This window comes from Biomphalaria glabrata, chromosome 5 (genome assembly GCF_947242115.1).
Source record: "Biomphalaria glabrata chromosome 5, xgBioGlab47.1, whole genome shotgun sequence".
In the NCBI taxonomy this organism is placed as follows: Eukaryota; Metazoa; Mollusca; class Gastropoda; family Planorbidae; genus Biomphalaria; species Biomphalaria glabrata.
In genome coordinates, this window is record NC_074715.1 from 1,493,531 (window position 1) to 1,518,910 (window position 25,380).

Below are 25,380 nucleotides of genomic sequence, written 5' to 3' on the forward strand. Positions count from 1 at the left end.
GTGTATCTGGGTGGTCGCTTTTTAAATGTATTTCTAAAAAAAAACAACAACAAATAATTAAAAAGAGAACGACTTCAATTCCGACTCGAGGGCTAAGGCCTCCCCAAGCCGACACGGTAATTACTGTACCAGGGAGCTGCTTAAGAAAATAGGTTTTATAGTTAATTATAGTTATTCACATTTTTTTTTCTACTAACAATAAGGGGACTAATTCAGCTTATACCACATTATCAGTCGAGGAAATGTTTTTTCTTTCCCTTGTTCGAGATACAAAACAAAATAATTAATTAACAATAGTGCAAAATTGTGCAAAAATTTCAACTTCGTCCGAGATTGGGTGTGGGAGAAATAACGTGTAGAAACTTTTACATAAGATAGACAACGCTGATATAAGTTCTGTAAAAAAAATGTTATGCAAATTAGTCGCACCATAACTTCCTCTCAGTTATACTGGTAATGGACCTGAATCTTCGTCACTTAGCAAGGCAATAGCAATAAACATAATGATACTTATAAATGTTTCTGTTCTCGCAAGATGATACTCTGCACAAAGTTTACGCGTGTCAATTTGTCACCTAAGCGTCCGCCAAAGTAGTTATCTGCATGCGTACTTCTTTTCAGGAGGAATCCTTTCGCGTTTCTTTCCGTATAATTTTAATATGTGAATAACGACCAAATATTCATTCTCTGGCACTTCCAGGGTCTAGTTTCCTTAGAGAATAAAAATTCATCGTAGTCCCTTTATCAGAGTCCACTAAGGAATTGTCTGGTGATGTGGCAGTTCTGACAGGCAACGAGAAAGTTCCTAGGAATTATAAGGGTTTGAAGGTATCTGTGAGGTCAGTTGTCATTATCCAATAATTATTATTATTATTTAATTGCAGAAGATAAAGCGAAAGAAAAGAAAACTAATTTTAGCCCTAACAAGTGCTCCTTCTTCCCTAGAGCCATTAGAGAATGGAATGGGGTTGCATGAATCAGCCAGGAAAACAAACGACTTAGCAGAGTTTAAGTCATTGATTAAAATACATGATAAGATTAACACATGAAATGCGTACGACATAAATATCTTCTTTTTTGAAGTAACGTCTGTAAAATAAGATAAGACACGATAATAACAATAGCAAAAAGACCTTATAACAGTAAGTATTAAGATGTTTGGTTATAATTGTTATATCACCGCGTTTACCGTGTGCGACAAATATCTACATTTTTCACTACGCGCTACATTGCCGTTGTTGATTCCTTTTGCCTTCTTCATAAACGAGAACTCTGCCTGTAGGTCCCTGTTGAACATCAATGTTCATATTGTCCACGACAATTTCTTCTTTGGTCTCTCTGGCAAGGACAGAAGGGAAAGCCCATTCAAGACAAAGAATGTAAGCAAGAATTAAAAGCCAGAAACGCCAGTAGTAGACCGGTAACATACTGACATTGTTATCTAGGAAAAATCAAGATACCGCATAGTAGACTTATTGAGATTTCAATCATCTTTCGTTGGCTCAACACTTGCCAACATATACTCAATATGTTAATTGTCCCACACGGCACGATAGAACCTTGGACATGTGTTATAGCAACATAAAAATGGCCTACACATCTCGATTGTTATTTCCCCTCGGAGAGTCGGACCACACAATGATCCATCTTACACCCACGTACAAACCGGTTTTAAAAACAACAAAACCCGAAGTACAGTCCATCCAGTCATGGTCTGACGACGCTGTTTACAGCTACAAAGTTGTCTGGAGCAAACAGATTGGGACATGTTTGTAAATAACTGACCAGACAGATGAACCTACCACAACTGTTAATTCGTACATCCAGTTCTGTGAAAACATGATTGTACCAAAGAAGAAAATTAAAACATTCAGTAATAATAGACCCTGGATTACCAACATTAAAAATAAACATTCTGTCATCAAGAAGTTCATAGAAGTCTATTTATAAAGCGCTGGTTATGTGTGTGTATGTGTTTTTCGTGTGTGAATGTTGTTCGTATGTGCATCTATATCGTGCATCTATATTGTGCATCTATATCGTGCATCTATATTGTTATTGTACAGGAGTTACGCTGAGGTTGTCAATTGTAGTCAAACCGAATTTTCATTTGATTGGATCAATAAAAGTTATTTTATCTTATCTTATCTTATTGAGTATCTGCCCATCGGGCATTTGCCAAAATACCAATATAAACAGTCCACATCTGCTTTCATTATAGGTGTTAAAATAACATTGTGTCTGACAATCTTTTTAAATTTTAGTTTTATTTATAATAACGAATCTTGTATCAACACACTCTGTCTGTCTGTCTGTCCGTCTGGGTGGATTCTTTTACACGTTTATTTTCTCTCACTTTCCATTCTCAGATCAAATTAAAATGTTGGACAAGAACTCATTGTCTACGAAAACACTGGAATCAGTCAAAAAATTCACTTCGTTCATTAATCAATTAGTAGTAATTAATTCGTTTTGTTTTGTTTAGAAATGGTGGGGGATAAACCTTGCAATACTGAGACAACTAATGGACTGTCCTCTTCCGTCACTCAATTTTTAAATTGTATTTTTTAAAAAATAGTATGCTTGTTTAATTTTAGACTTCAAATAGAATGAATTAAAACACAATATAGGTGAGATGATTTTTAATGTTAACCATAATGAGTCCAAGGGTCAATAAATTTCACCTTACAGACCCAGCGATCTAGATGATGTAGCAGATCTGTTTCAGTTAACAAGGGTGTCATGTGACCAATCGCCTTTGCTTTTCCAAAACTAATGTCAGGTAGCCATTATAGCTGGGTGTACTGATAGGCGCCCTCAAGATCCCGAAAGTGTGAACCCCAGTTTTCACCTGGATTCGAACTCGGAACCCCCGGTTCGGAAGCCAAGTTCTTGACCACTCAGCCACTGCGCCTCCGTAATATAAAAAAAAACAAACCCAACTAATTGATGATTTATATTTCATGCAGCACAAACACTTTTAAATGTCAATTTGACATTTATAACCAGTAGGAATGACACTTTCAACTGCATCAACAAACAAGTTTCCCTCATAGACAGCACAACAGTTGACTACAGATGTGAGATGAGTGATACGACCACAGAGCTAAATCTGACAGGACCAGCGCTCAAGTCTCTGTGTTCTTTCTATATCAGTGGAGGTACAAGATTATATTGATTTATAACATTAATCTTATCATCGCTCCTAGCGTTAAAACGCAAAGATGACATTAAATAGAAAGAACACTTTAATTTAGCATATCGATTATATATTTTAAAATGTGATGCCTGTTGCGTTCATCTTGCTTTCTTCCCTAAAGTGCTTTGTAAGAAAAATTCTTTCATACTAATTATTTATTTATTCAATGTTTCCCAGACCTTTTCTTTAGCAAACACTTCGCAAATATAGAGAATTTAGCGAAACTTCTCGCTTTAGACACGAGCATATAATATGTTATTGTTTTTTAAAAAAAGTATTATTATACCATATTCTAAATTTAGCATTACTATAAACGAAAAGAAAACATGCTTTTAGAGCTTTGAATGTAATTTGTCTTTGAAGAGCACAAGTTCTTGATATCAGGCGCGATATTGGTCAGCTGAATTCTCAGATCTGACATCAGGCCTGTTTCTTCACTTTGACTTTAATAAAGAATAATACGAAAATCCGGCTTCGCATCAATAGTTTTCTGAAAACCGAAGTTTTGAAATATTGTGTTACCATATACATTGTATATATGTACCATATACATTGTATATATGTATAGAAGGCGCAGTGGCTGTGCGGTCAAGCGCTTGGCTTCCGAACCGGGGGCCTGGGTTTGAATCCTGGTGAAGACTGGCATTTTTAATATCGGTATCTTTGGGCACCACTGAGTCCACCCAGCTCTAATGGTGACCTGAAACCAGTTGGGGAAAAGTAAAGGTGGTTGGTCGTTGTGCTGGCCACATGACACCGTTGTTAACCGTAGGCCACAGAAACAGATGACCTTTACATCATCTGCCCTATAGACCGCAAGGTCTGAAAGGGGAACGTTTTCTTTACATATATGTGTTCTACTCATCAGACAAACTCGACCTGCAATATCATTCAATGGTAGATTTGCTCCAAGATTAGAATCAGAATCTAGGTCAGTTCAAAGGTTATAGTGGTGGATGTATAGATTTTTTTTTCGTTACTGAGAAGCGCTACTGAAATTCATATTTAATCATGTCTGCATTTACTAAGCAATTAATTTGTTAGAATAATAGTTAATTTATCCATAAGCTTGTGGATTACCTATTCAGGCCTCGCAGAACCCGAGTGTTCCGCAGAGCACGGTTTGGGAAACACTGTTTGTTAGTGAGTTTAATTAAAGTTGTCAAAACATAATGCTTAACTTTCCAGGACGTAATGTCGCCTTACGACAAACAGCAGAACAAACTAGTACGTACTCGGAAGACAACATACTCTTTACCGCACCACTAGCGGTAGATGGAGGTACTAACTGCAATTTGCCGCAGGGTAGCACATCACACACTTTTGATACTGACTCGAACCCAAGCTGGAGTCTCACACTAGACACACCCAAAGTTGTCAACAGATTTGTCATTTACAACAGAGGTAACACTTTTAGTGTAAATTTGATACATAGTGTTTACAACGAGAATGTGAAAACTATGCCAATATTGTGTAAAGTACGAGTACCGGATTTAGATTTGATATGGCCTCGGAGGCATTAAAGATATGCGGCCCTTTGGGATCAACTTACATCTAAATATTCCGTCGATTTTTCTTCAAAACAATATTTGGAGTGGGGCAGACAAGTGGGAGCCCTAAGCTTATGTTGCTTGTAAGTAAATCCTGCACGGAGAACATAAACATTTGTACAAAGCTTATTTAAACAGACTGTCTAGTTCAAATATTGTACACATTAATTCTCCAACTTTCCATTCATGAATTAAGAGGAACCTTATTCATTCTCGATGACAACACATCAATCAATAAAAAAAAAATAACGAATTAGTTAACTGATTAGTGGCAATTAATAAATTTAGTTTTACATAGAAAAAGGTAACTACATCTTGCAGTATTAAGAGTTCAGGTAGTAAAAGTGCGGTTCTTTCCCAACGATTAGTCACTGTCCAGTGAAATAGACAACCGTCTCATAATGGCACACATCGCTTTTGATCGCTTCAGACTGAAGATTATCCTGACTCGATCCTTAGCTATCCCCCAACGGGGGTTCTTTTCTGCTTCTCTATTGACCTAATCATCTCCTTTAATTACGTTTCCACCCTAGCGCCATGGTGATGCTAAGAAGCATTTTTGGGAACAAGCAAAATATTTAAAAAAAAAACTTAAAAAAAAAAAACAAAGCTAATATTTAGTGTGTCAGTTGGTTTGAACCTTGGTTCGGCCAATAATAGAATATGCATCCTCTGTTTGGGACCCCTCAACTCAAGAAAACATTAAGAAACTGGAACAGACACAAAATAGAGCAGTGAGATTCATAACAAACGAATATTTAAATTTGACAAAAGTAACACCTTTAGTAAAATCACTAAATTTAGAAAGCCTTCAGGACAGAAGACTTAAAAGTAAAGTGGCAATTATACATAAAACACTGAACCATAATCTTGAAATACAAAAACAACATTTCTTAAAATACTCTGAAAGACACAAAGATAAAGGCACATTCCTCGTCCCATATGCTAGGACAAATTTGAGCATGGAATGGGTTGCCTGAGCTAGCCAGGAAAACCAGTGACTTGGCAGAATTTAAGTCATTGGTTAATATGCATGACTAAATGCATGACGCGTAGGACGTAATCATCTTCTTTTTTTGAAGTAACATCTGTATTATATAAGAATAAGTCATGTAATAGATCTGGAATAATAATAAATATGTGTGATTAGAAATATTTTTTTTACCAATTGTTTTTGTTTCATGCTTTTAACTTTCTCCAAACGATATGATTCTTTCACTCATTTAGACCATTTGGAAAGGGGTTAAGGCTAGAAAGAACGGGGTATCTGAATGATCGCTTTTTAAATGTATTTTAAAAAAAAAGGAAACGACCTGAATTTGAACTTGTGGTCTAAAACCTTCTTAGGCTTCTCAATCCAACACGATAACCACTCTGCTAGCGAATAGCATATGAACATGGAAAATTGTATACATTTGATGGGAAAAAAATGTTTCGTAAGCTACGAATAAGAAATTATTATAATTGTTAAATATTACCCGGTTAGCGTGTATTTACATTTAAAAACACAACAACATTCGATGCTTAATTTTGTCTTTTAATTTTTCAGGTGACTGTTGCAGGATTCGTTTAAGACACTTTGAGTTGACGACATTTGATACCAACAACAACATGTTATGGACGTATCTAGATCCGATTCAGCAAGAAGACACTGCTACCTACACATTTTCAAGAATACAAAATAATGCCGTCTCTAAGATAAGAATTATCCCTACATACATCCATCCATCTGATACTCGAAAAAATCATTTCGTTATGTGAGGTTTTCATTTACGGAGGTAAGGAAGTTATCGTCTCAGCTAAAGCAGGGAATCCCAAACTGTGGTACGCAGACTCCCAAAGGATCCGTGAGACGACCGAAGCGTATCAGCAAAAAAAAACAAAAAAAAAACAAAAAAAAAACAAAAAAAAAACAAAAAAAAAAAACAAAAAAAAAACAAAAAAAAAACAAAAAAAAAACAAAAAAAAAACAAAAAAAAAACAAAAAAAAAACAAAAAAAAAAACAAAAAAAAAACAAAAAAAAAACGAAAATGTACACAATGGAAAGAACGTATCCGCTAAAAGCCAGTTTATCCTATCGGATAATTTGAATATTAATCAATTCGCCCCTCACTTCTGTTTAATGGTGACCGGTCACTTCATCCCCGGTCACTTCATCCCCGGTCATTTCATCCCCTGGTCATTTCATCCCCTGGTCACTTCATCCCCCGGTCATTTCATCCCCTGGTCATTTCATCCCCTGGTCACTTCATCCCCCGGTCACTTCATCCCCCGGTCATTTCATCCCCTGGTCACTTCATCCCCCGGTCACTTCATCCCCCGGTCATTTCATCCCCTGGTCACTTCATCCCCCGGTCACTTCATCCCCCGGTCATTTCATCCCCTGGTCACTTCATCCCCCGGTCACTTCATCCCCTGATATTTTCATCATCTGATAATTTTATCTAACAAATTGTAATTTAAAAAGCATTAAATGAGCAATATTTAATGTATTCCTTTTTTATTTAAATGACAGAGAGAGAGAGAGAGAAAGAAAGAGATAGAGAGAGAGAGAATCACACCCTAAATATACATGAAAGATTATTTCCAATAAGCACTCAAACAATTAATTTTAAGGCTATAGGAACCTCATCATGACGGGTATGTTCACATAACTAGAGGCCCCCCACCAGTTTCAATATCTAGAATGAATATCAATAAACAAAATACATACTTACATATACGTGTAGAAATGAAATATCGATAGAAATAAAGTCCTATAACACAATTTGTAACTTTAATGTTTATAAGGAAGACCGCCTTTATTAGAAAAAATAAAACCTTATTACAAGGCTAAAAATGACTCGCCCATTTTCAAGAAAGAGCGATTGAAAAATCAAATAAAGTGAAACATGGTCGTACTTTCACCACGGTCATAATTATTCTAATCGCACTTCTATCTATCAAAAGATTCCCACTACTTGTACCACACCTTGGCCTTTAATCATTACGCTATAGATAAGTACACATCCAGATTTACCATATAATATTAGATTTCTCATTAAGAATACAAAGTGGAAGAGGAAACACTATAAACGTATTAGTAATATGTCATAAAATGTAAAAAAGAAAGCATTCTACATAATCATATTTATATATAAAATATTTAATTGGGGATGAAATGACCGGGGGATGAAGTGACCGGGGGATGAAGTGACCAGGGGATGAAGTGACCAGGGGTTGAAATGACCGGGGATGAAATGACCGGGGATGAAGTGACCGGGGATGAAGTGACCGGGGATGAAGTGACCGGGGATGAAGTGACCGGGAACCCTGTTTAATATGTCTAGTACGATTTATTCTAATAAACACATTTCCAACATTTGTTACCTTTTAGCATTTATGTAGCTCTTTCACTTAGGGGTCCATGGGCAAGTTTTGACTATATAAAGAGGTTTAATTGTAAAAAAAAATCTTAAGGACCGCTATACTAAAGTATGAAATAGCATAACACACCGTTTACGACCGTTGGTACTTATGTATGAAATTTCACGCGAATCCAGTTGATAGTTTAGGAGATCTTTTGATACATAAATACGTAATTGAGTCGTATTTTGCGCTTACAGTATAGATTAAATCAAATTACTTTGCCGATGCAAAAAAAAAATATGTACATACTTAGATAAAGTAGTTATACTTGTAATAAAAAAGGCTAGAAATTTTTAAAAACCAAGAAGAAACATAGAATTAAATGCTATTTAACTTTAGTTAGCCCAATAATAGAATATGCATCCTCTGTTTGGGATCCCTCAACTTAAAAAAAAATATAATAAACTAGAACAAATAGAAAATAGATCAGTGAGATTTATAACAAACGAATATTCCAATTTGATTAGAGTAACAACCTAGACAGGGTTAAACACCATTTGTTAAATCACTAAAGAGACACTTGTATGCAAGTGTGACATGAAGCTCTTCAAAATCGATTCTAGCAGCATGGTTATTTGCCTAAGTCGCTGGAATTCAAGGGTTCATTAAAAAGTTGTGTGCAAGTCCCTTGAGGTATTCAATGATGTTTCTCTGTTGATAAGTTTGTACGATTACATTGATTCTTTTGTCTGTGTGAATATACTTTTTTCATTTAGAAGGCGGCTGGTCTCCCCGGATATTGTGATAGTAAGTGAATGTATTTTGAGTGGCTGGTAGTGCAGTGTGTATGCCTGTGTATGAAATGACCAGTGGACCTTGAGTGTACATGCTTGAGTGAACCGCAGTGTGTCAGGGACTGTGTGTAAAAGGAAGTCAGAGTATAGAGAACAAGTGGCTGAAGTACAGAACATAAATAAGGACGAATAAAATCATTGTGTTTATTGAAGCTCGTGTTGTTTTAGTCTATTACAGATATATTGTTCATACATAAGGTCACGGCCTTTCTGGACAGCTCGTATTTCATTCAGAAATCTGACTTATTATAGTCCTATATTCATGAAATAAGCAAAACCTTTATAATTAAAAACAAAAACAATTCGCTGAACGGTGTTAGAATTCATACTATACATATAATATTATGGTAGAGTGAAATAAACATTGTTATAAAAGCTACGTGCTTATTAAATTATCGTCAAATAATATCTCGCGCCAAAACGTCCCGTCGCCAAAACGGCTCGCGCCAAAACGTCCCGTCGCCAAAACGGCGGGGCCAAAACGGTGGCGCCAAAACGGCGGCGCCAAAACGGCGGCGCCAAAACGTCACGTACTCTTGACTTCTATTAGATTGCCATACAGAATGTCTTGTGGAAGTCGACCTACTGGCATTCTACAAACGTGGCCAAGTCAGCCAAGGCGTCTGCTGCTAATAACAGAGCGGATGTCCTAGCACCCGAATCAGAAACCCCATTAGTAATGAACCATGCTGAGAATTACTCCCTTAGAGCACGAATGAGGAAGCGGGCAGTGAGTTTTAAGGTCGCCTTGTCCACGTACAAGGACAGACCTAATGCCGTTCATGGACCAGTTCTCTCTCTCTCTCTCTCATTTCCTTGTCCCGATCGTCCCTTATGCAAAACGAGACACTCATAAAGAATGTGATTTACTGTTTCATCGTCCTCGACGCAATGGCTGCAACGTATGTCATAGTTCTCCTTCCACCAAAATACTCACCTATAGGACAATGTCCGACTTGGAACTAAGCTAGGACGGCCTGTTCCGCAAGGCAGAGCTCCCACTATGCGTCCTTTCGGACTGGTCTAGTTTACTCGGCCCTGCTCTTCGTAGCACTTCCTCATTAGTTATTTTATCTTGCCACCTTATTTTAAAGATCCACCTTAGGCATCAGAGGTGTAAGACATTCAGCTTTGAATAGGTTGACCATGTTTTACTTCCATATAGCAAAATGCTCATCACACAGATCCGGTAGACTAAGGCTTTAGTATCATTAGTCAGCAATATGTTGTCCCACACTCTTTTCTGCAACCGTGACATGGTGCCCATTGCTTTGGCTATTCTGTTGTTAATGTCTTTATCCAGTAGAGTGTTGTTGGATATGATGGAGCCAAGGTAACAAAAGTGATCAACAATTTCTAGTGGTTGGCCATTAATGTTTACTTGAGGTGCAGTATTTGTGTTCCGAACTTAGCTGCTGGGAAGCAGGTCATGTCTTACAGGACATGCGTGACATAAAACACTAAACCATAGCTTACAAATAGAAAAACAAAACCTAATAATAACTCGTACAAGTGCTCCTTCTTCCCTAGTGCAATTAGAGAATGAAATGGGTTGCCTGAATCAGCCAGGAAAACAAACGACTTAGCAGAATTTAAGTCGTTGATTAACATAATTGACTAGATTAACATATGAAATGCGTAGGACGTGATTATCTTCTTTTTTGAAGTAACGTCTGCGATATACAAGATAGAATAGATCAATTATTTTTTCTTTATAAAAATGTCTTTGTTTTTTTGCCACTGGATCGTAACTATTGAACAGAATGTGCGAAAGGATTCTGGGGTCTTGATTGTACACAAAAATGTCCTGAAGAATGTCTTTATAGCTGCCAACAAGATACGGGAAAATGTCTCACACTCCTGAGTCAAAGTGACACACCCCAGTGTGGTTCAGGTAGGAAAATTACTGTTGGATTTTTTAAAAACGATATAAATTCAATTCAATTGTAAGATCAACCCTTCAGCATTGTAGCCGACTGCAGTTCTACCTTAATTGTTGATATTAAATGACTTTAAATCTGCTATTTTACTCTCTAACGCAGTTGTTTTCTATCAGAGTTAGGGTCATAGACGTCAGTCGTTTGTTGGTCTTTCACCCGTTTTAAGACTTTCAATTATGAGTATCACTAAGATAGGCATACATAAGTTGCAAGTTCAAGATCTTTCAACACGACTATATCTATTAAGTAAAGTCAAACATTGACAATAGTACACAACTTTTCAGCTTTTATTCATTGACATAGACAAGACACGAATCAATAAAAACCATAACCAATTAGATAAATAATTACTGGCCATTATTTTGTTTAATAGCAACATAGGAAGATAATACTTCAGTATTCACATATATGGCTAAATTTGTTGTGTTTTGTCCTCTTAGATAATTGCTAACGCTATTTCTCCCTCACGCATTCTCCGATCAAGTTGATACTTTAAACAATTATTAATAGTACCTAACAAAACATGAATCAATAAACAAAATACTCAATTAGTCAATTAATTATTGGTAATTAATGCTTTTGTTTGATAAAGGATGTTTGATGTTTGATGTTTTAAAGGAAATAACTTGTGAATTATTGGTATAGTTTTAAGGCCGGACTTCTTCCCCATTACAGTCCTATTGTATATTTGTTACAAGGATTTTATATTTTGCTTGTTATCTAAGCCAGTGATGCCCAAGCTACGGCCCGCGGGCCCTATCCGGCCCGCGACGTGGTTCCATCCGGCCCGCCGCAACGTCGGCACTAGGTGTAGAAATCTACCTTCCAAATAAAACAAAAAAAAAAAGTTGAAAAAATGTATCTTTACCTACGTTTGGGCCCTCACTTTTCTCTGATGGATTGGTACCATAAACTTTAACATTTGTGTGTTGATGAACATGATAATAAGCCAACATAATTATTTTATAAAGAAAGTGTGGTTGATAAAACAACAACATAAAAATGGCATTATAAAATTAATATGGTGGCATTCTTGGTTTGAGCCGCGAATAAAAAATGGTTAAACTATGCCTAGATATTGGAGGATCCATGGAACTATTTATCAAAAAGAGAGACAACAGAATGAGCCGGTGTTGCTCACAGTTAAGTAGAGAGATAATGATTGCGTCTGAGGCGTAACAAAATTATAATTGTCAAATAACCAATTAATTAAGTATCAAATCCATAGGTTTCTACCAAATTTCATTTCATTTCATTTTATAACGTTTCGTTCATGTGGCCCGCGAGACGAGTGTAGGAAATTATAAAGGCCCGCGGGCCGAATTAGGTTGGGCATCACTGATCTAAGCTAATGTGAGTTTAATTATAGTACCTATGAATTTGTTTGTTTTTGTGCGCGTGTTATATATATATATATATATATATATATATATATATATATGTTTGGTGTAATGCATAAAATGTAAGACACATTTTCTTACGGAGAATAAAGATTATCATTATTTTTTTATATTATTATTATTATATATACCTATATTATATATATATATGATTTCAGTTTGCGCTCCAGGAACTTATGGCATTAACTGTCATCAGTAAGTTTTGTTACATCAATTCATGTAACAGTGTAACTGGTGAATGTAACAGTGGATGTAATGGATACAGTAATCCACCAGAATGTACCTTTGGTAGGTGGTATTGTGTAATTGTAAAAACAATAGTGTCCAATTTTACTTTTACCCCAATCCCAAACACTTTTTGTTTTATTAAATCATTAAAAAGTATCAAAAGTTATACATTAAAATACTAATGATTGTATGTTTATTTCGTACGAGAAGGATATAACTCGCGGCCTGCGGGCCTTAGTTTTGAGTATTACTGATATGTTGGATTGAATTTAGATCTACGTCAAGTTTGAAGAATGTTCCCTTCACATTTTTTTTATTTCGCCACGAAAATAAACGTAGAGAGTGAAAATGGGTTTACCCGTTCAGCCGACATACTCATATCAAAAATAAAATACTATGAAAACGGGTTTACCCGATTTGTTAAAGAGGTTTCGTTCTTTAATAGAAATAAAATTAGGTACTTATGTATATCTTTAGGGTCCTTAAAAGTTATTGGAAAGATAATCTAACATACACTACGGTCTCGGTCATGATCTAAGAAACATTTATGCCAAGTCTTATCAAGATTGGTCAAACGGTTTTGATTTTTATTCGGGACATACATACATTCATACGCCTTACGTTGTACTTTATATTATAGATGTTACGGTAATTTATGAATATTTTTTTATCCTTACAATATAAAATAATATAGGGCAGTGAACCATAACTATCAAGGACATCTAGATAATGGTACATATTTGGACAGAGGGGCGCGGTGGTTGAGCGATAAAATGCTTGGCTTCCAAACGGGGATCCGGGGTTAGAATCCTGGTGAAGAATGAATTTTAATTTCGGGATCTTCGGGCATCTCTAAGTCAACCAAGCTCTAATGGGTACCTAACATTAGAGAGGTTGGTTGTTGTGCTGGCTACTTGATACCCTCGTTAACCGTAGGCCAAAAAACAGATGACCCTTACATCATCTGCTCTATACACCACAAGGTCTGCTAGGGGTACTTCACTTTTTTGGTTGCACTCTTGGAAAGAGTCATTGCTAGTTTCTTTTCTTTCTTCTACCAATGTGCATAGAACGGGTTTCCTGAATTAGCATGTAATTATCTTTTTTTTTTCCAGTGGAAAGTTATTATCATACAAAAGTGATTAAGTTAATTTTTCTCCAAATATTTTTTTTCTGCTTCTTGACATTTCAGAGTGTGACAGAAATCACTGGGGACTTAACTGTCAACACTACTGTAGTGAGAACTGCTACAACAAAACTTGTGACAAAGTGACAGGCAGATGTGACAGTGGTTGTGACATAGGATACAGTAATCCGCCGGATTATAGTTTAGGGAATGATATTATTGATAGTCATCTTGCTTATTCATGTTGTCATATAAGTGAGTGACAATGTTGCATTTATTTCACACAGATTTATTAATTAACTCTTTCCGTGCGGGGTTACTCTCAGTGAGTAACCTGAGTTATATATTATTAAGCTATGTAGTTATTAAGCACATATCATGATGTTGAATGTCATAATGCATGGGCCCCTAAAGAGGTTAAGCCCCCCCCTCCCCACCATGCCCGCATATCTCTAGCTACGCCACAGTGGCGTAGCTAGGGTGGGGGGAGGAGGGGGGAGAATTTGAAAATCCCCCCGGGCCCCCACTTGAGGGGGGCCCCAAATGAGTGTTTTTTTTTACATTAAAAATTAAATATTACGCAAAATGCTGGGGCCCCCGAAGAGGTCAAGCCCCCCGGGCCCCCAAACGCTGGAAAATTCCTAGTTACGCCCCTGCTACGCCACTGTTTAAGAAGTTTCCTCCTGGAACGTTATGCATACACAGTCAAGAATATCTATGATTTAGCTTTCTAATATTCCCTTTGTTTTCGTTGTAATTCAAAAAAGGACTTTGGACTAATCGAAGTTTAATTAACAAACAATCGAAAATGTGTTTAAAATTTTCATTTAAAAAACAAAGCTTATCCTAAGGAAAAGTTCCGCAAAATCACTGCCATTTATCTCAAAAATGCAAGAAAAAACTGTCTTTTTTTCTATATAAAACAAAAATTAATTACCACTAATTGATTAAGTATTTGGTTAAATTTTGCATAATTATATATAGTAGATGACAATACACGAATCAATAAAAAACTAATCAATTAATTAATCATTTAGTACTAATTACTTAATCAATTAGGGGTAATTAATTAATTTTGTTTTTATATAGCAAAAGGGAGATAAGCCCTGTAATTTTCATGTGAACGGTAGTAATTATCGGCTCTCTCCCTTAGATAAGCTTTTTTTTCTATTGCTTGTTTGTTTTTTTGTTGTTTTTTTTTACCAACAAAACGCACCCCCCCCCCCTTTGAATTCTAGTGTATGTTACTTTCAATTGAAAAGGTTTTGCTTTACACATACTTTTGGCCCATGGATTCGAGCAGTGTTTCCTGCATTATGTTCCGCGGAACCCTCAGTGTTCCGCCAGGCCTGAATAGGATGTTCCACGATCTACTGAAATAATTAACTAGTAGGCCACTATGTGATTTTATCTCTCTAAAAAATAAGCAAAGTTTACCGCTAAATACTCAGAATGTGTGAAGTGTTCCGCTAAATACTCAGAATGTGTGAAGTGTTCCGCTAAATACTCAGAATGTGTGAAGTGTTCCGCTAAATACTCAGAATGTGTGAAGTGTTCCGCTAAATACTCAGAATGTGTGAAGTGTTCCGCTAAATACTCAGAATGTGTGAAGTGTTCCGCTCAATACTCAGAATGTGTGAAGTGTTCCGCTAAATACTCAGAATGTGTGAAGTGTTCCGCTAAATACTCAGAATGTGTGAAGTGTTCCGCTAAATACTCAGAATGTGTGAAGTGTTCCGCTAAATACTCAGTATGTGTGAAGTGTTGCGCTAAATACTCAGAATGTGTGAAGTGTTCCGTTAAAGAAAAAAGTTAGGTGAACACTGGATTAGAGTATCTATTACACGAATCCCTGGGCCCTCCACACACACACATTCCCCACTCATCTTGGGCTTCTCAGTTCAAAAACAAGATATTTAAACGATTTAAACGACGGTTCGTTTCCCAAGACGCTGGGGTAGAAAATTTCCCCGTATTTACCTAGATCTATGTCAATCAATCATACAATCATTTAAGACGTCTATTATACTTTAATTTCGTTTTTGTTTATAATATGTATTTTTTAAAATTTTTTTCAAGATTGTTTATCGAGAAAGTTGGGTTTGAATTCTATTAATGAGTGCAGTATCTATTACTCTAACAAGTCATGTGACAAAGTCACTGTAGTATGTCAAGAGCACTTGAAATGTAATGATCTGACCACAAACATCACAGGTAAATTATACGTTTTTTTTCTTTTTAAATCAGTGTTTTATTTTATTTATTTACTTTTTTTACTTATTGAGTCTTTTGTATACATAACTGTTTGGGGGAGTTTGGGGGAGTTTTGTCTTTTCTTTTCAATTGCTGATGTTTAATTAAACACAACTAGTTCTAATATGATCGTAATGTTCTTCGTTTACAGCTTGTTACGTAAATAAACACAAAAAATATCCATAAAGAAATCGTCAAACGGCTAACGGAGCTCAGAGCGCCTGTCCGTACCCCATTAGATTTTACGGGCTCTGGGCCTCCATTATCAATTGGCTTTGAGAGTCAACATTGTCAGCCCAAGATTATCAATATTATTAATATTTTGAATTGAAGATACTCGATTTTCTTTATCTTCTCTTTAGTCTGGGATTACTAACGGGGTTTAACTAGCCAGACCTTCATCGATAGATGATTTGCACCAGCGTTTGCAATAGGTGAATCAGTTGGCCAATTTGTTTATATGTGAAGAGGATTATTCAAAAGTGTCTCAAAATGGGGCTGGTGAAGAGGCGTCTGCTGACTGGTGATTGCAATTTTATAATGTCTTAAAGATAAATGGCCATTTGTAAGCCTCTATGCACTAAAGCTCCGTACTGGGATTAATCCCTTATAGCAAGGTCCAGGTATCTGGCAGTGTTTTTTAGAGTCCGTCTGTCTCCGTAATGAGCGAGACCCCCACACGCACCAGTTCTATCTGCTTTAGGACTAGTCGTATCTTCGAAAGTGACCAAGGAACTGGCTTAGAAATAACTCAACTGTTTAGTCTTCACATCGAGATACAATCTAGCTCTGTCAACGTGACGATGTTACACTTAACTAAATGATCAAATAGTCTAGGTCATCTGTCCACTTAACTTTAATGATCTTATAGTCTAAGTCATCTGTCCACTTAACTTTATGATCTTATAGTCTGGGTCATCTGTCCACTTAACTTTATGATCTTATAGTCTAAGTCAACTGTCCACTTAACTTTATGATCTTATAGTCTGGGTCATCTGTCCACTTAACTTTAATGATCTTATAGTCTGGGTCATCTGTCCACTTAACTTTAATGATCAAATAGTCTAAGTCATCTGTCCACTTAACTTTATGATCTTATAGTCTAAGTCATCTGTCCACTTAACTTAATGATCAAATAGTCTAGGTCATCTGTCCACTTAACTTTAATGATCAAATAGTCTGGGTCATCTGTCAAAGTGACGATGTCGCCTAATTCTAATTTTTAAAACATAGTTAGTAGATGTTATGATTAATATCGTAAATATTCACAGCGCATCATGCTAATGGCTCCAACACTATGGCATTTGAGGCTAGTATTGGCATAGGAATCGCTATAGGTGCTGGCCTCATCATTTTCCTAGATGTTGTGATGCTGTTGATATATAAAGCCAGATTTTCGAAAACACTGTTAAAGGAAAGGCAAGGAATAGATCCAAAGAAAGAGACACAACTCCATGAAAAAAGTAATAAAGAGCGACAGCTTCAGAGTCTAGAGACACATTCTGGGGATTACGATGATTTTATGCATCTCAATGAATACCAACATTTTTATGAAAAAACTCACAATAAAGGTAAAATTTTTAAAGAATTTTTAATGAACTATAAAACCATTCATTGCAACCATCCTTCTGTTAATTTTTAGTGGTTTCAATAGTTAGGTAGTATGTCTTTGATATTAAATAGTATTTCTATTACTATTATTATATTTTTAGGTTAATCACTTTTCAATTGTTTATGATTTAATACTTGTGAATTATGAGAACTTACAAATAAAAAACTATAGAAAAAAAAAGCCCACAAAAGAGGCAAGAGGGCCCATAAAAGAGGCATATAAAGCCCCAAAAAGAGGCAAAGAAAAGAGGCCTAAGACCCAAGGATTCCTATGAGGATAAAGCTGAAATTGAATAGCGCAAATTCTGAGGTTTCCTATTTTAAAAAAAGTATACATATTAGATATAGTACCAGGTGACCGAGCCTTGCTCGGTTGAATAATTTGTTGAGGAAAGATATGTACTTGTTTTGGAAACATTTTTGTAATGACAAAAATTAGCGATGGGGTAAAGACTCCCAATCCAAAGAGCTGATTTCGTATTCTTTTAGTTCTAAATGTCAATATACAAGGCGATTAGAATAGAAAGTCACCATACAGAACACGCGTAGGACTTAATCATCTTCTGTATTACGTAAGATGGTGGAAGAAATCGCTCCCATGCCTACAAAAACAGTGTCTCTCAAGCAGTTGTTCTCTCAACCCTTCTATATGGATCAGAGACAGTGGTACTATACAGAAAGTAACTTAAGACTTCTTGCACACCTTCATCAAAAAATGTTTTCGTTCCATCATGGACAGACGGTGACAAGACCGCACTACAAACAGCGATATTCTAGCAAGCGCGGTTTCGAAAGTATAGTGGAGCTTCTTATAGTCCGACAGTTACGCTGGAGAAAGCACTGTCCCGTATGCGTGGGGCGAACGTTTGCAAAAGGCAGTCTTTTCTTTTCTAAGCTAAAAGATGGTGAACGAAACAGAGATGTCCCACAGAAACCCTTTAAAGACCAGCTTAGGCACCATCTTACTTTAACTGACATAGAAGAGAGTATCTGACTGCAGGCGGCTTCAGAACGAGATAGCTTAAGATTTTTTTACACAAAAGAAACACAAAAGGAAATTCTCTGCCTAGGATAGACGTAAGACGGTGAAAAGAGAATCTAAATCAACCACAGGCTTATACTGGTTATGTTTGCGTTCAGGGCCGGTCCTAACAATTGCGGAGCCCAATGCGAAACTCATTGCGCGGGCCTAGTCTGGGTGGGAATAAGGATAATAAGTGAAAATTAACATTTTGTATTAGAAAAAAAATCGACTTTGAATTTTATTCATTCTTTTCTAAGTACAAAATTTCGATCAAATCAATAATACTTCACGAACCTTGCAACCTATGGCATATTTATATGCCAGTGATTATAGAAGTATTATAATAAAGTATTGGACCTTCAGATTAAGATGAAAATAAGCCCGATTATTACATTTTATTACATGAAAGCTGAGTTTTCAGGAGATTTTAATAAATTCAGGAGATTTCCAGCAATTTTTCGTATATATTTTGGAATTTAATAATTACACCTAGAATTAGCATGGGGCCTATGAAAGCGCGGGGCCCATTGCGACCGCATAGATTGCAGTAGCCTAAGACCGGCCCTGTTTGGGTTGGTTGTGGCAAACTATGTGTGTCGCAGCTGGTGCTGCGTAGCAACATAAAGTACTGCACTCCTACTTAATCGCCGGACTCGAAAACAAGGCTTGTATAAAGGCATCAAGGAAACATGCGTCCAGATACCCCCTCCCAACACCAAAGAGGATAGTCCATAGTGCTCCGTTAATGCTACAAGCATGAAAATTGCACTATACAAAGGTACAGTGGCGTCACTAGGGAGGTGCGGGTTGTGCGGTCCGCACCGGGTGACACCCATTAGGAGGGTGACACCCGCATGGAAAAATAAGAATATTGCCAAAATATTAGATAGATATATAGATATATACCCAATTATGTCTAGGCATATCTACTGTACTAAACTAGATCAATATATTTTATTTTAGGCCCTATTGTACATATTTTATTTTCTTTGCTACAATTTTTCAAAAAGTTACGTGACAGCAAGGGCAGTCTTTTTTTAAAGAACGAAACTTGGTTGTATAGGCATAGTTATTTTATATTTTAGTATCAATTAGGCGAATGCGACTTTATTACCAAATGTTAAGAAAAGTTTAATTATTAAATATTTGACGTCGTTTCATCGTTCAATTAGAACTTTTTTTTTTACTTTAGCTGCTAGCTCGATTCAAAAGGCTGTTTTAAACGAATCATTTTATTGCCTATTCATTATGATTCTAGAGCTTAACCCGTTTTCACGACAGTACGAACTAATTTCTCACGACCAACGTACCATCCTACTAATGACGTTGTTGTTGTTGTTTTGCGTGAACAGAACATGCCCGCTACAAGACATCTTCTTAACATGAGGATGATCCTAGGACAACAAACCCATCAATTAGAAACTCGCATGAACTACTGCAGATTTCCTAAATCTGTAGTGGGAGAAACCCCATGGGGAAAGGGGGCGACATTCTCTCATAAAGGCGCGCATTTTTGTGAAAAAACACAGCGTAATGCCATACCGTTTCCTGTCTATAAGTCTAATAGGGTAAACATATTTAGGTGATGTTAATAAATATCCATTGCGAAATATGAGAAACTATATTAAAAATGTCATCAATAATGGGATTTTAAAATAGAATAGCCACTCATTTTACTTTAGTGCAAAAAAATAAAAATAAGAGTAGGTAATCAGTTTACTGTATTGTTTCAACAAAACAAAATTAACGATAGTTTCTATTGGGAAAAGTTTGGATACATTTGATGGCGGGGTGGGGTGGGGACATAACCGCACCGGATGACACCGACCCTAGTGACGCCACTGAAAAGGTATTCAATTATTACAATACAATTCACAAATATTCGTAACTTTTTATTTTTTGTTTTAATAATAATAACATACACTTAGTAGATTAATTTTTTATGGAACTATGGAAGAATAAGAAATGATATAAAATGTGCAAAGGTATGTTTGGTTTTTGTGTTTTGCGATACTGATTTGTGGGATAGATTCTCGGCATTGGAGCATGTACTTTCTTATAGGCTTGATCGAAAAATCATAGTGGTGTCCAGAATGTCTATTGACCAATAATCATGAACATAGCGCATTAACGTGATGGAAAGTCTTTTGTAGAGGTTTAAAATAAGCATCACCAAATTGTATAAGACAGATCAAGTCATGTAATAAGTAATTTGTTCTATGTGAAAAGGTTTGTTAGTTAAATTAATTTAACAAAATTGAAAATGTCTAGAAAATCATGTGTTTTTTTTTTTGGTGCCCCTCTGCTCGTGGCGCCCGGGGCATCGTGCCCCCTTAAACCCCTACACTACGCCTCTGCACAGGATAGATCGGAAAGAAAAGACTTAAACTAGAAATGTTTGTTTTTTTTAAACTTAGCTTTCTCAATTCGCTTTAATCCTATCACTAGCCAAGACCAGTTGGGGGTTTAGAGGGGGAAAGAAGAAGAAATCAGCATGAATGCTGTCGTGATAGATTTTAAATGCATTTTATAAAAAAAAGTCGTACGGCTTGAAATCGAACTCAGGGCTCAGCCTCCTCATCTTTTACCATACATCAGTCAAGTACAATTTCTTTACTTTGTTTATACCAACCAAAACAATTATTTACCCATTAACTAATTAGTTAATTTTCTTTATTGATTCCTTTTTTTTTGTCAGGTAAAATAAATAATTATGCTAAAATTCAGCTTGACCCGAGATTAGATGTGGGAGAAATAACGTGTACAAACTTTTGTATTAATATAGAGACAGAGTTGATATAAGCTTTTGTACAAATGTTAATTAAGTACTTTTGTTTTTCCAAAGCAGATGCAGGTCATGATGAAAGCGATTCATCGTCAAAATACAAGCATGTACAGACTTCTCATTATGATAGTGTAAACCATTTGTGATGTGTTTGTGTTAATGTACATAGAATGAGTGCACGAAGTGATTGTGTTCAACATTTGGACTTTATGAAATTTAACTTGACTCATTGATTCTTTGTCAACTTTTATTATTTACTAGATGTAAAAATCCACGAAAGTGGAGTGACTGGCAATACAATCGCAGACTCTTTGGCCCACCAGGGATGGCGAATTCCACCCACTGATCAGGCTGTAAGCTTTCATCAAGCCCTGGCTATAATACAAAAAACAGAAATGGAAAAGTGGTTTGAGTGCTGGGACAAGTCCCAAAAAGCCCGTGGAGTCTGGGAGCGCATGAGGCGCCCTGACCGCACTTCCCCGTGGTGGAGGCTGTCCAGGCCTGAGCAAGCTATTATAGCACAGTGCAGGACAGGCCACTGTCCTGTTGGCTCATATTTCTCGCGGCTATGGCCAAATTTTGATTCACGGTGCCCCCGCTGCGGGGAAGAAGAGGAAACCGTGCCTCATATTCTGTTTGACTGCCCCAGACTTGCTGATCTCCGTCTCGACAGGTCTGGGAAACCCAAAATTCTCGACCTGTATGGCGACATTTATGCACATACGCAAGACAGTAGGGTTTCTGTCCAGGGCTTTTGCAAGAGAGGATTTGAGCCTCTCAAGCCCTCACTCTAATGGAGTTTGATGATGATAATGAGATTTAAAAATGTTTCGTTGTCTAGTGTTTTAAATGTTTCGAATGTCCTTTCAGAGCTGAAGATATCTATATTCTTTTCTAAACACGACCGGGGACGCCAGCGGGCAGGGTATGAACCCCGGTCCATTGAGACGACCGAACTACAGTCCAGCACGCATACCGCACGACCACTCAGCCATCCTGATCAGAGAGCCATCCTTAATTCTTTATGTACTTAATTACTAACATTGTAAACGTATTAGTTTTCTGGAAATTATTAAATTGAAACAGCAAACATCGTGTTTACAATAAGTGTTTACAATATGTGTTTACAATAAGTGTTTACAATATGTGTTTACAATAAGTGTTTACAATAAGTGTTGTCAATAAGTGTTTACAATATGTGTTTACAATAAGTGTTTACAATATGTGTTTACAATAAGTGTTTACAATAAGTGTTTACAATAAGTGTTTACAATATGTGTTTACAATAAGTGTTTACAATAAGTGTTTACAATAAGTGTTTACAATATGTGTTTACAATAAGTGTTTACAATATGTGTTTACAATAAGTGTTTACAATAAGTGTTTACAATATGTGTTTACAATATGTGTTTACAATAAGTGTTTACAATAAGTGTTTACAATAAGTGTTTACAATAAGTGTTGTCAATAAATGTTTCCAATATGTGTTTACAATAAGTGTTTACAATAAGTGTTTCCAATAAGTGTTTACAATAAGTGTTTACAATAAGTGTTGTCAATGGGTGTCGTCAATGAATGTTTACAATATGTGTTTACAATAAGTGTTTACAATAAGTGTTTACAATATATGTTTACAATATGTGTTTACAATAAGTGTTTACAATAAGTGTTGTCAATAAATGTTTACAATAAGTGTTTACAATAAGTGTTTACAATAAGTGTTTACAATAAGTGTTTACAATAAGTGTTTACAATAAGTGTCGTCAATGAATGTTTACAATATGTGTTTACAATAAGTGTTTACAATAAGTGTTTACAATATGTGTTTACAATATGTGTTTACAATAAGTGTTTACAATAAGTGTTTACAATAAGTGTTGTCAATAAATGTTTACAATATGTGTTTACAATAAGTGTTTACAATAAGTGTTTCCAATAAGTGTTTACAATAAGTGTTTACAATAAGTGTTGTCAATGGGTGTCGTCAATGAATGTTTACAATATGTGTTTACAATAAGTGTTTACAATAAGTGTTTACAATATATGTTTACAATAAATGTTTACAATAAGTGTTTACAATAAGTGTTTACAATAAGTGTTTACAATAAGTGTCGTCAATGAATGTTTACAATATGTGTTTACAATAAGTGTTTACAATATGTGTTTACAATAAATGTTTACAATAAGTGTTTACAATAAGTGTTTACAATATGTGTTTACAATAAGTGTTTACAATATGTGTTTACAATAAGTGTTTACAATAAGTGTTTACAATAAGTGTTTACAATATGTGTTTACAATATGTGTTTACAATAAGTGTTTACAATATGTGTTTACAATAAGTGTTTACAATATGTGTTTACACTAAGTGTTTACAATAAGTGTTTACAATAAGTGTTGTCAATAGGTGTTGTTAATGAATGTTGTAAACGAGTGTTATATACTGCAGAAGGGGAGCTAAACCCTGTAATTTTCAGATTATGGCAGTAATTAGTGGTTCTTTCCTTTAGCTATGTTTGAAAAACGTATTTTGTGTGTGTGTATTGCTTCTGTTGTCTTCCCATCTTGTTCATTTTTCGTTTGTGACTCCTAGTACTGATAAGATGGTGATATGAACATACGGTTTAAGGTTTTCATTTTCTGAATGGTCAGTAGCTCATCATAGGCCCAATCGTCGTTGTGATAAACTTTCCAATTTCCTTATTTGTGATACTGTCTTGGTATCTCTATCAGGGCCGGCCCTAACAATTGCTGGGCCCTATCCAATTTCCTTATTTGTGATACTGTCTTTGTATGATGTAGGTGGTAACTTAGATATCTCTATCAGGGCCGGCCCTAACAATTGCTGGGCCCTGTCCTATTTCCTTATTTGTGATACTGTCTTTGTATGATGTAGGTGGTAACTTAGATATCTCTATCATGGCCGGCCCTAACAATTGCTGGGCCCTGTCCTATTTCCTTATTTGTGATACTGTCTTTTATGATGTAGGTGGTAACTTAGATATCTCTAACATAGCCGGCCCTAAAAATTGCTGGGCCCTGTCCTATTTCCGTATTTGTGATACTGTCTTTGTATGATGTAGGTGGTCGCTTAGATATTTCTATCATGGCCGGCCCTAACAATTGCTGGGCCCTGTCCTATTTCCTTATTTGTGATACTGTCTTTGTATGATGTAGGTGGTAACTTAGATATCTCTATCATGGCCGGCCCTAACAATTGCTGGGCCCTGTCCAATTTCCTAATTTGTGATACTGTCTTTGTATGATGTAGGTGGTAACTTAGATATCTCTATCATGGCCGGCCCTAACAATTGCTGGGCCCTGTCCTATTTCCGTATTTGTGATACTGTCTTTGTATGATGTAGGTGGTCGCTTAGATATTTCTATCATGGCAGGCCCTAACAATTGCTGCGCCCTGTCCTATTTCCTTATTTGTGATACTGTCTTTGTATGATGTAGGTGGTCGCTTAGATATTTCTATCATGGCCGGCCCTAACAATTGCTGGGCCCTGTCCTATTTCCTTATTTGTGATACTGTCTTTGTATGATGTAGGTGGTAACTTAGATATTTCTATCATGGCCGGCCCTAACAATTGCTGCGCCCTGTCCTATTTCCTTATTTGTGATACTGTCTTTGTATGATGTAGGTGGTAACTTAGATATCTCTATCATGGCCGGCCCTAACAATTGCTGGGCCCTGTCCTATTTCCTTATTTGTGATACTGTCTTTGTATGATGTAGGTGTTAACTTAGATATCTATATCAGGGCCGGCCCTAACAATTGCTGGGCCCTGTCCTATTTCCGTATTTGTGATACTGTCTTTGTATGATGTAGGTGGTCGCTTAGATATTTCTATCATGGCCGGCCCTAACAATTGCTGCGCCCTGTCCTATTTCCTTATTTGTGATACTGTCTTTGTATGATGTAGGTGGTAACTTAGATATTTCTATCATGGCCGGCCCTAACAATTGCTGGGCCCTATGCGAAAAGGATTGCGCGGGGCCCGGTCTGGGTAGGGATAAGGATGATAAGTGAAAATAAGAACTTTGTATTAGAAAAT

The 25,380-nt window shown here is 36.3% G+C and overlaps 1 protein-coding gene across 5 annotated transcripts in view; it reads left to right on the forward strand.

Moving 5' to 3' along the window:
* The window catches only part of LOC106072290 (multiple epidermal growth factor-like domains protein 10), a 154,860-nt gene extending 132,344 nt beyond the window's left edge, over positions 1–22,516 (forward strand). Inside the window, exons 4-12 of one of the 5 annotated variants that reach the window (XR_008778231.1) lie at positions 2,970–3,161; positions 4,388–4,603; positions 6,299–6,527; positions 10,715–10,846; positions 12,451–12,580; positions 13,713–13,901; positions 15,726–15,860; positions 17,171–17,470; positions 21,383–22,516. Coding sequence is in view for 2 of the 5 variants with exons in the window: in XM_056031255.1 (XP_055887230.1) it covers positions 12,469–12,580; positions 13,713–13,901; positions 15,726–15,860; positions 17,171–17,470; positions 21,380–21,465 (822 nt within the window). In the remaining 3 variants the exon portion in view is untranslated. Of the gene's footprint in view, positions 1–2,969; positions 3,162–4,387; positions 4,604–6,298; positions 10,847–12,450; positions 12,581–13,712; positions 13,902–15,725; positions 15,861–17,170; positions 17,471–21,379 lie in introns of all 5 variants that reach the window. The other 4 variants (XR_008778230.1, XR_008778229.1, XM_056031255.1 and 1 more) reach the window with 4 other exon arrangements.
* The last annotated feature ends 2,864 nt before the right edge of the window (positions 22,517–25,380 follow it).